Genomic DNA, 11,921 nt, shown 5'->3' with positions numbered 1-11,921 from the left:
ATAGCATTTTTCATACTATATTTTATGGAAGAAACTTGAGTTCTGCAAAAGTAAAATGATACTAACATTTGTTATTTATAAACTTATAAAAACTGCTGGTTTCAGATACCCTTAAAAATTTGCAGTTACAACTAAGACTAGTATTTCAGTCGGCTCATTACTGTTTCTTATCAATCTAGATCAGGGGTAGGCAACCTTGGCTCTTTTATGACATGCTGGCTCAGGAATTCTGGAAGTTGACGTCCACGAGTCATAAAAGAGCCAAGGTTGCCTACCCCTGATCTAGATAATGAAAGTAAAAGTCACCAAACTACAAACCCTTGCTATAGTTGCAGAAGTTGCCAAGCTGTGGGAAAGCACTTAACCTGTAAATGATAGCATAAAGGGAGAACACGCAAAGGAATGTTTGGCTTTCTTGACCCATTCTTTTAAGAAGTACGTGTAACCACAGGGATGTCAATTTCAATGGCAGAGTGCCGTGATCGTGCAGAATATGGTTGGGAAGCATAGCTATGCACACTAGGGGTATGCGAATATAGAGGCTGCCAGAAAGGGGAAGGTAACGTCTTGCATGCACAATACCACAGGCATAAGAGAATAGCTGTAAATAATAAGCCACCTGCACTGGCAATAGCAATGTAAACCGAAATGTCAAAGGTGAAAACAGGCTCATATTTTTGATTCAGCTCTCTATTATGAAAGATGACCCAAACTGATGGTATCAGGCAAATGACACATGCAAGAAGAAAGAAAAGGCCGGCCACAAGATGGCAGCCTGCACTATTGATGAGGCATCTGACCTGCTTGATGTTAGGCACAGTGGATACAAAAGCTGTGTTACACATGCCAATTAAACAGAGAAAGAGGGCCAAGACTGTGGTCAACATGCTAATGGGAAGAGCTAACTGGAGGACACGCAAATCTAGCTGATCAACTGCTGTGTACCACTCAGTATCATAAATGATACAGTCTTTGCTCCCATCAAAGCGATCACACTTAATCCACAGCCCAATGTAAACGGTCACATTCTTTTCATTTTTGTTAAAGGTGTAGAGTCGCATTTGTCTCCAGTTTGGAAGCAGTGCAGCAGCAATGAGTCCTGATAAAGCAGCTGTTCCAGAGAGGAAGGCTAGGACCGTTGCAGCATGAACATCCCGGCAGCCCATTGCAATCAGTAAAAAAGTGTCCTGGAAAAGTTGGGAAAGAGCACCAAGTTAACTGTATGAAGATCATTTCAGTGCATCAGATTCCTTACTGTAAATGATTCAGTATTATTAGTGTATCACCTAATAGCATTGGTAATCCTGAACTTATGACCATAATGGAACTTGCCCATTTACAGCTGCAGCTCACGATGACTAACTCATGATGGGAGATTTAACTTAATGATCTCCCATTCTTACTCTCCCCAATGAATTGTTAAACAAATACCCTGGTTATTAAACAAATACCCTGGAGCTGGGTGCCCCAGTGGTGTGGGAAGGACTTGAAGGCCTTGCACAGGCCCAGGTCTTCCTGCTCCAGGCCTCCCCCATCCCTGAAGCATCTGGTTCTTCACTCCCTGTCCTTCAGGATTTCCCCAGGCCTTAGCCTGCTCAGAAACTGGCCATTCAGCCACAGAAGGGAGTCTAAAGGAACCATTGGTACAGAAAAGAGCAGTTAAGAGCAAGAGCAAGGCATACTTCCCATCCAGAAATCCAAGGGACTTCCAGCCAGGCCACTTAAGACAGCCTAAAACTGGGCAATATAAGCCACCAGAGCAGGAGGCTGTTAAATCTTTTAGGCCTCAGCCTACTTCCCATTCAGCCTCCCAGGGATTTGCGAGTCTTGACCTACTCCAAGCCCAGCAGCACCCAATTTACCTTTTCTGATTTTTGCAGAGGAGCCAAAATGATACAATGCAAGGCTCAGCTTTCTTCCAAAGCTGCAAGCCTCATGGCAATTTCGTGCTATTCTGCAAGCAAGCAGTATTTCTCAAGAGACTGTTGGGGGTTCTATGTTTTAAGGAGGCTCCACAAACAGAGCAGAGCTGAGAGGCCATCTTTAGTGTAAGCTGAGGCTTGCGGGGACCCAACCGGATAGTTGAGGGAAATAGCTGGGGGGGAGGAGCACTGCTCTTTCCTGTGGTTAGTCGTAAGGGTGAATAATGGCACAGGCACTGAACTGGCTGTAAGTTTGTAGCAGACTCAGTACCTTTGGATGGTCTGTCGTAAATTCAAACAGTCGCCAAGCAACCAGCTATAAGTCAATGACTACCTGTAATACAGTAAATTTAATCACAAAATAGTATTTAATGTAAATAGTCAATATAATTATTTAACACAGTTTCTTACAGCCAAAAGCCCTTATTTATTTACTTGAAAATAAGCCCAAGTGAATTAAATTGATTGTCAAGTGACTGAGCATATTAAATAACAATTTCTACTTCCTGATCTATATTCAGCCACACATTTAATGGCAAATGCATGTAAGCCACACATTTCATGGCAAATGCATGTACTGTAAGATAGCTTACAGTAAAATAATTATTAAAAAATGCTCCAATTTGCTTGACTGTTAAACATACAAAAACACAGAAGCTTAGCATGATGCCCAAACTTACCTTGGAATCCTTGTTTCTGCAAGAATGCAAAAGAATGTTGTTAACCAAAACAACTATAAAAACAGAGACTCAATTACTGAATACTTTTCTATTTGTAATTTTAGGTATAGGACAAGTAGGTATAGAATTTGCTATCTGACTTTTTAATTAAAACTAATTTGCATTGGTCTAAACCTAGCCATAATATTATTATTCAAATATGAGCCAAGATAAGTACTATTCTTCAGCCTGAGAATGGAATTTAACCTAAAGGTGTAATTAAATTCAGATTAATAGAAGAACTCACATATGTATACCAATGTTTTTAGAGCAAATATAACTATATTTTGAGTCAGTGGCCATGTTTGCATAGATTTATAAGACAGGATTTCATTGAAATTCAATTTATCATGGGGATTATTGCAGCCAAGAAATTAAAAGACGCTTGCTCCTGGGGAGGAAAGCTATGGCAAATTTAGACAGCATACTAAAAAGCAGAGACATCACCCTGCCAACAAAAGTGCATATAGTCAAGGCCATAGTTTTCCCAGTTGCAATGTATGGATGTGAAAGTTGGACCATAAGAAAGGCTGGGGACCAAAGAATTGAGACCTTTGAAATATGGTGCTGGAGAAGACTCCTGCGAGTCCCTTGGACTGCAAGGCGTTCAAACCGGTCAGTCCTAGAAGAGATCAACCCCGATTGCTCTTTAGAAGGCCAGATCCTGAAGTTGAAACTCAAGTATTTGGGCCACCTAATGAGAAGGAAGGACTCACTGGAGAAGAGCCTAATGCTGGGAAAGATTGAGGGCAATAGAAGAAGGGGACGACAGAGAATGAGGTGGCTGGATGGAGTCACTGAAGCAGTAGGAGTGAGCTTAAATGAACTCCAGAAGATGGTAGAGGACAGGAAGGCCTGGAGGAACATTGTCCATGGAGTCGCGATGGGTCGGACATGACTTCGCAACTAACAACAACAACAAAGCTGAATATTAGCATATTTAGCCCATTCACTCACATTTTGCTGCTTCCATTTGCATGACTGTTAAACATACAAAAACACAGAAGCTTAGCATGATGCCTAAACTCTCCTTGGGATCCTTATTCTGCATGAATGCAAAAGAATGTAGATAACCATAGCAACTATAAAATACTTCAATTCTATTGTAAAAAGTATCCATACAACAAAAAAATATCTAATTTCAGACATTATTGTTTCTTAAGTTCTTCTTTTCATTAACCTGTTGGCATTAGCAAACTTCTATTTGAAATGCCTGCCCTTTTACTATTTTTAACATTCTATTTCAATTTACAATATTGTTCTACACAGATGCATAGTTGTACTGGACTTGTGCACTTAAACTAGACATAACTTAAATATTACACTGAAGGAGAGCTGTCCATTGTCATTTTTAACAATCATCATAAGCTGATCAATTGTGTAACCTAATTTTGGATTAGAAGACTTGAAAACACTTTCCTCTCAACTATTTCACTCATATTTTGATATACCAGAATACAAACTGAAGCTAAGATACATGCTATGTTCTTCAATTTATCCTGCAAGTGCTAAAATGAATGAAACTGACAATTACCAACTCCTTATATAAAGAAAACATAATATTTCAAACCAATTTGTGCATGCAGGCAAAATATATATTACTATAGATGCTAAATCTATAAGATTAAGTAGCACTGACATATCCTTCATTATCTTTCTCCAAGACAGTATTATTTTCTCAAGGGCAATATTTTATGTGAACACTATATTTTTTGCTCCTCAACATTATGTTGAAGGCACATTCAAAAATGAGTTTTATCATTTGCAGGCAGCAAATCCCTCATTCAAGTGCCTGAGTGAGGCATGATTTCTCTTAGCTTCCAGTTGTGTGTATACACATAACTATATTGTAGATATTGTGGATATATATGTCGATACCGAGAATTCAATGCCAAATACGTAAAGCATTGCATAATGCCACTGAAGACCCAGTCCCTAAATATAGTAAAAAGCAGTTGTCACTCTTTTTAACACAGAAAACGTGAATCTTAACATATTGAGAATCAAATATATTCATTAAACTTTTCTATAGCTTTATGTATATACCATTATCCTTAAACTGGTCATCTGCCAAAAAAAAAATCAACAGTTCATAATTCTAAGTATTCAGAATCATTTGAAGAGCATAAAAATATGCACAATGTTTTCAATATAATATATCTCAAATCAGAGTATGGAACTAAAATAAATATGACACAGGTCATGCACACCTCATTCAGCCCCCACCATATCAGTTCTATACAGTATATAATTAACAAAGCCAGGAAAACATGTTGCAATATGGTAAGACACTTACTTGTACACTGTAACTTTCTTCAGTTCCAATTACTGTAATCAAGAAAAATTAAAAATCATATTATCAAACTGAACCACTAAAAAACAACTAAATAAAAACAATACAAAGTATTGTATTTTGTTTGCATTACTGTTTATGGCTAAAGTGATGAAAGTAACCTACAGTAAGCTACAGGAGATGAGTTAAATTATGATTCAGGACAACATATAAATACCTATTTGAAACATAACAATTAACAGACAATATAATTAGAGTTCTACCAGCCAACTTGATTCATCCTGTGTCTCAAAGCAGCCAACCAGAAAATCTGTAAAGACTTTTTAAAAATAGGGGTGTTGCCTTTCACAAATTTATCCAATTTCAATTTTAAGCCCATTTAAATCAGATCCCATGAAAACGTGTGGCACCAAATCTTACAAAACGATAACTATGGTATATACTTTTTCTAATGTATTCCACCAAACTTTTCCATAGGATGGCTCCTAATTTTAAAGAAGTATATTTTTTTAAAAAAAGTATTTCCTTCCAAGTATCAGAATATTTGGACAACAGGTTCTACTAGGCAGGCATCAGGATCCCCTCCAGATGTTGCTGAACTACAATTCCCATCCGCCTCTCATAGGCCATGCTGGTTTGAAATGCTGGATCTTGTGCTTCAGGAACATATCTATTTTGCCTTGGCTGATAAGCCTGTGACAATGAGACTCACTCTTGAATAAACGGACAACAGTTGCACTGAGGATAACAAATAATCGTAATCATCATTATACAATCCCTAACCCATATAAATATAACACAGCCCTAGCGGTCTGGACCGTAGGAAAGAAAGCTAATTACTGTATAATGAAAATTGGTATCTTTGTTGACAGACAGATAGAGCAAATCTCCCCTTTCTAACCTGCTTCCCACGCACGATGCGCACAATTACAAACACCGAATCCATCTTCGATCTCCCGGATTTTCAGGAAGTGGCTGCCTTTTCCAGGTCTGCCCAAAGCTTCCTGGGACTGTAGTCTCTCTCTACAGTTCTCTTAAGTTTCCACGTGCTTCGAAAGACTACAATTCCCAAGATCCTCTTTCAATAGCTATTATTGAAGCCTCTTTCCCGGTTGTAATTGAGGTTGTCCTTTGAGGACCGGATCAGGGTTTTTTTGGTTTGGTTGGTTTTTTTTTTTTGCAAAAAGGAGTTTGGGTGAAATGAGTTATCGCCTTCGAGATTTTTAGTAGTTATGACTAGTTTACTGCGGTTTTTTTTTTTTTTAACAAACCCATGTGAATTCTACGGATGGATTTTTACTCTAAAAATATTAAAATCGATGTTTAATTATAAAATATACAGAAATTGCAGTCTTTATGGCGCTTTAAGTTGCATTTTGAAAAGTCGTTTTTAATTAACGTTAATTAATAAAATTATCGTTTGGGAAAAAAAGTTTAGTTCCTCCAATGCATCCGTGGACCCATTATTGATCTTGAGCTGTCAGATCTCACAACTCTAATTTGAACCAACAATAGCCACGTTTTAAAGCAATAGCTGATTTGGGATTAGGAAGACAGCAAATTGTTCTTGTTTAAAAAGGGCAAGCACACATAGCCAAATCCTAGATCTGGGGAAAGTTCACTTAACATTTTATAGGAAGGTAAAATGGGAAGTCTCATCTCACACAAATCTGAATATGGTGCAATGGGTGTTCTTGATTTTCAGCAACTATAATCAAAGGGATGCCAAGGGTTGCCAAAAAGGAATAAAAGTCTACAAGCCCTGGACTCTCATTTTGCTCATCTCTGCTTTCACAGCATTTACAGCATAACTAGATGGAAGTTTATTCAGAAGCTAGTTCTACTGGCTAGATAAAACCAGCCATTATGTCTAATGAGCCACAGATTATGGCATGATGAGATGTATACACCCATTGTGGCTTAATCAACTATTTTTACAATAAATTATAGTTTAGCAGGATATATTAACCAGATGGCTTCTCTCTTTCTCCAATTTGGTCTCCACTCCCACCCGCCACTTCCAAGAGTACTAATGGCAAGATAAATGTACAAACTCCATTACTGGTTCTTCATTTCTACAGACAATTCAGGAGAATGAGAGGCTGTCAATTGTCTCACAACCTTCACTGAATCATCTAGAAAATTTGTTTCTATAGGTTCTTAAGTAGTGTGTATCAGCTTTCCTCTGGGATCCATGGAAGGCTTCCATCTACAGAACAAAACAAATTGTAGTCCACCATCCTCCCAGGTAGTTAAAATTCTCCAGTGGATCCAACATTATATTCTGAGCCTCAAATAATTTCACATCATGCTAATATTAGATTTTTTGCCTTCATTCTTCATTAGATTTAAGTGCAAAAGTAGTTACATGTATGAACTACTGAATGGTATTCTTTAGCTGAATTGCCATGTCATATTAAGCTGTTTGGCTGAATAAACCATAACTGGCTAGATTTGCATAATATAGCATTAGAATTATAGAGCTGGAAGGGACCTTTGAGGTCTTCTAGTCAAACCCCCTGCTCAAGCAGGAGATCCTGTATCATTCTGGACAAATGGTTATCCTATCTCTTCTTAAAAATCTCCAGCGATGAATACCCACAACTTCTGGAGGCAAGCTCCCCCGCTGATTGAAGGTTCTCACTGACAGGAAATTTCTTATTTCTAAGTTGGATCTCTGTTGTTAAGCTTTGATCTGTTACTTCTTGTCTTGCTTTGGAGAATAGGTTGACTCCCCTTGTTCTACGTCAGGGCTTTTCAATCTTTTCACCCATTGTACCACTTTTAGGATATGGCAATATCCGAGTACCACCAGTCGCCTAGCAAGGTGTCAAAAACCTGATGACCAAAAAAAAAAAAAAAANAAAGTACAGGTAGTCCTTGACTTACAACAATTCGCTTAGTGACTGTTTGAAGTTACAATGGTACTGAAAAAAGTGCCCCCCAAGGCACAGCCAAGCAAGACACCTGCCTGCCCACCCGGCGGTGCTCTTCCTCCTGTCCGAGGTTTTCATTGTTGTGAGCATTTCTGTTGAGGATTGGCAGCGGGGATGGGATGGGGGGTTGTTTGGTTTTTATTCCCCCCCTCCTGTCTGCTGGGTGGTTGCAGCAGGTTTTGGTCACTTCACATGACCCTGGGACACTGTGACCATCATAAATATGAATCAGTTGCCAAGCATCTGAAGACCCTGGAGATGCTGCAATATTCCAGCTGATCGGCGCTTCTTCTGGGCTCAGCAGAAGCACCAGGATTAGTGCTGCTTTCCAGCTGGAGCCTGGCGCTGATCCTGATGCTTCCACTGAGCCCTGACAGCCTTGCAGCTCCAGCCATCTCTTGCTCAGGCTTGTGCGGTGCTGCCACCGGTTCAGCTCATTCCCCTTCCCCACTACCACTTTTTTGGGATGGTCGCGTACCACCTGCCAGGTGCCAATGTACCACAGGTGGTACCCGTACCACTGGTTGAAAAGCCCTGTTCTACGTGACAGTCTCTCAGATATTGGAAGACTGATATTATCTCACTCCTAGTCCTTCTGTTTGTTAAATTAGACATTCCCAGTTCCTGAAACCATTCATTGTACAGTTTTTAGCTTCCAGCCCCATAATCATCTTTGTTACTCTTCTTTGCACTCTTCCCAGTGTCCAAAACTGGATACAATAGTCCAAGTATGCTTTTACTAGTGTAGTATAAAATGGTTCTAACACTGCACATGCTGAAAGATGTACCAGTGCAAGACTTTTTACAACTGCCACTAGAATGGCTATAAGTAATTTAAACATTTCTGCTCAAAATATTTCATGGAGCATTAGGTATCTGTAGTACAATCTGTTGTGCTCTCTCAAAATATTGTACTCTTCTTGAAGTCTTTCATGAAGAAAACAGCCCCAGGATCAATATATAAAATTATATATTTACATGTTTTAAAATTTATTCTACAAAGTACATGAGATACATAACTTTAAAATCTACATATGTTTTTACTATTTTACAAGAACAAAATACACATATTTATAGTTAAAAAGAGAAGCAACCATAACTTTGCATGAATTTAGTTAGAAGCAGAGTTATAAAAATTGATGTATTGGTTTAATTGGAAAATGTTGCTATATTTTTGAGAGATGTAATGCACTGAGTTGCTCCCTCTGATAACTTTCAATCTTTTCTTCAGCTTCTTGATCTATTATTTTTCTTAAGCATGTAATCAGCTGCTCAGATCCTTCGCCAGTAAGTGCAGATATGGGAATGATTTCCCTGAATTTGACAGTGACTTCAGGAATCATCTTTTGTGGAAGCAAGTGTAAATAATCTGAAAGGAAGAAAATATGTCATAAATTATTTGGTTGTACAAATTTGCTGCAAAATGTCTTAACAAAGGAAAAGAAGATGCAAAGTAAAATGATGCAATGCTTCTAACATTTCCTTCTTTGAGGGAAGAGGGTAATTTTATTCTCTTTTTAATGTTTCAATTCTAAGAAAAAAGAATATTAAAAAGGCCAATGCATGATTGTTAATATATATATGTTTTTGATAATGGTTCAAGACAATAATTCAAGTTGAAATTGGGATAACTACATCTCTACTAATTAGCAAAGGCCTTGTCTATTCATTATTATGCAGATAGAAATATTTTTGGTATTTTATTTTCTTGAACCACAATTATTATTTAAGCACTAGAAATCTTGCTATGAATTTTTGATTTATAAGTTAAGCCACAATTCCCACAATTATCAATCCTTGTTGATATTTTATATCCAAAAGATATACATATTCTTTATTTTAAAAGGAACTGGTCAAAATGAATCTTACTTTGAGGTTTCTGTAGTTGTTCCATTAACTTTTCAAAATTTTCTTTGGCGTTAGGCAAATCCATTTTATTCACAGCAAGCAACGCAGATTTAACTTGAAGTTCCTCTTTATACAGTTCCAGCTCCTTCAAATATAATTTGCATACACTTTTTTGAAAATATTTGACTACTAAGCAGTTCAGTATTACTTAACATAAACATGGTACAATATAATGTTAAGGCAGTTGTATAACTATATATTCTAGTTCACCCCATGAGTAGAAATCTTTAGTTTTATACTGGCAATGAAAGGCACTCTTAAATAAAACATTAAAAAAAAGTCTTCTGTTCATACTTCTAGGTGTATACAGGGTAAGCACTTGCCTATAAAGTCGCCAAGATTCAGATACAACTAAATGTGAATATAGTGGTGGTATATTTTTGAAATCTGGCTAGACAATTGTTACACTCTCTGACTTAGAGGCCAGATCTGAAATCTACTGCCAACAGAAAACAATATTCTTATCTATAAAACATGTTAAACTGCTTTGAGGTAAACAGACCCCTTCCAGGGACAAATTGGTTCAACATCTTTATTATCACCCATCCCTAGAAATATCAAGGAGAAACTTCCAGACATATAATATTATAATATTATAATAATATTATAATTTAAAGAGACTTATTATGCAAATAAATATTTCATCATGAAACTATATATAGTTTAATGTTACAACATAAAAGGGACAGCAATTTTACCTTTGCTAGTAACATTATAGTTTCAAATGCCGTCCTGAATGGTTTATGAGAAGAAAGTTGGAACCCAGACACATCAACCTAAATTTAAAAAAATAAATATTTTCACTCACGTGGTGAAGGTGAAAAGAGTTAATATGGTGGTTATTTATTTATATACAAAGCAGTTTTGGAAAATAGTACTTTAATGTTTCTAAATGATTTCTAAATTACTGAAAACATTAAATAATTTAGATATTTTTCTATGTTCCATTATACCTGCATATATCTTTTTATAGAAACTTTACATAATTGGTTATTATCCTATTCTGGATCTAATGGAAATTGTACCACAAGTGGCCTCCTCCACTAAGTTACCCAAAAATTTCACTACAAATTATTCCTTTGCTGTGTAAACTGATTGCTCAGTAGCATTTTGATGGACAATCTAGGAGACTCCAAGCTTTAATTTCAAAAGTGAACTGCCATAAATATTAAAGAATTCATATTTGGAAATATACATTCAGTGTTTTATATTCATGAAAACATTTCAGTACTTCATCCTGGGAACTGCTTCTAGTCTGCAGTCAAATATTATGGTTCGCCAAAATTATGGGAGTTTTGGTTTTGGCTAAGATATTGCATTAACTCAACAAATTATGGTTTAATAATAGTTAACTGATTAACATGAACCATCTTTTATACTCTGCATATAAGCTGACCCTCAATTTTTTAACCCAAATACCATAAAAATATGCCACTTATGAATAAGCTGGTCTGCATTTTTTATGGTACTTTGTTTAAAATCTGAGGATCTATTTATCCATGCGTTGGCTTATATACAAATTTATACACAAACACACAATTCATATGTTGGCCAAATTAAGCATGAAAATGCTAACAAAGAATGTATTCTTACAACAAAGAGAAGTTGTTTAGTTCTTTCCACATGTTTCAAAAATTTATGGCCTCTTCCTTTATTTGCGTGGGCACCTTCTATTAATCCTGGAAGATCAGCAACTGTTATCTAAAGAGAAAAAAAAATCTTTTTTAAATGGTTTGGGCCTGTTAAGTTCACTTAAGTGGATACCAAAATCATTAGGAAGCTAGTAGTTTCATGTGGTAATTCCCAAATAACAAGTTAAAAACAGCACACATATATAATAACAATATAGTTTTAAACAGTATAGTTTTAAAATCTTAACTTGTATAGTTTTAATGTTTTAATATTTTAATTATTTTTCTTCTTGGTTTATAACATGTAAGCTGCCTAGTTACCTTATAGGAGAAATCAGCGGCATAAAAATTTACTAAATAAATACATGTGGACAAATAAAGGAATACATATACATTACCTCTACTTGTTTTTTTTTTTTTCAACTATATAAAACTAAATATTTTGTTTTTTAATCACTTTCGGAAAGTGCTTGTTAATTGCCTTTCAGCTATTAGGAACCTTTTGATGTACA

General features: G+C 36.5%; 2 protein-coding genes across 2 annotated transcripts; both read right to left on the bottom strand.

Annotated features, from left to right (window-relative positions):
- Positions 1-410: 410 nt before the first annotated feature.
- CLDN12 (claudin 12) lies at positions 411-5,907 on the bottom strand. Its single transcript, XM_015815270.1, has 5 exons — positions 5,836-5,907; positions 4,938-4,969; positions 2,603-2,618; positions 2,194-2,256; positions 411-1,187 (listed from the first exon to the last, which is right to left on the bottom strand). The coding sequence occupies exon 5, from the start codon at positions 1,164-1,166 to the stop codon at positions 429-431; it is 738 nt and encodes a 245-aa protein (XP_015670756.1). The 5' UTR covers positions 1,167-1,187; positions 2,194-2,256; positions 2,603-2,618; positions 4,938-4,969; positions 5,836-5,907; the 3' UTR covers positions 411-428.
- A 2,927-nt stretch (positions 5,908-8,834) lies between these two features.
- Positions 8,835-11,479, bottom strand: LOC107286845 (GTP-binding protein 10; the record flags this gene model as incomplete). The annotated part of the gene is given in 4 exon segments (XM_015815277.1): positions 8,835-9,239; positions 9,740-9,863; positions 10,477-10,554; positions 11,372-11,479. Coding segments are annotated over 4 exon segments (513 nt in total), but the record flags the coding sequence as incomplete, so codon positions are not given.
- Between the last annotated feature and the right edge of the window lie 442 nt (positions 11,480-11,921).

Source organism: Protobothrops mucrosquamatus, unplaced genomic scaffold (assembly GCF_001527695.2).
Source record: "Protobothrops mucrosquamatus isolate PMUCROS unplaced genomic scaffold, P.Mucros_1.0 scaffold332, whole genome shotgun sequence".
Lineage (NCBI taxonomy): Eukaryota > Metazoa > Chordata > Lepidosauria > Squamata > Viperidae > Protobothrops > Protobothrops mucrosquamatus.
Note: the sequence above shows the minus strand (reverse complement) of the source record. Positions and strands in the feature narration are given on the sequence as shown.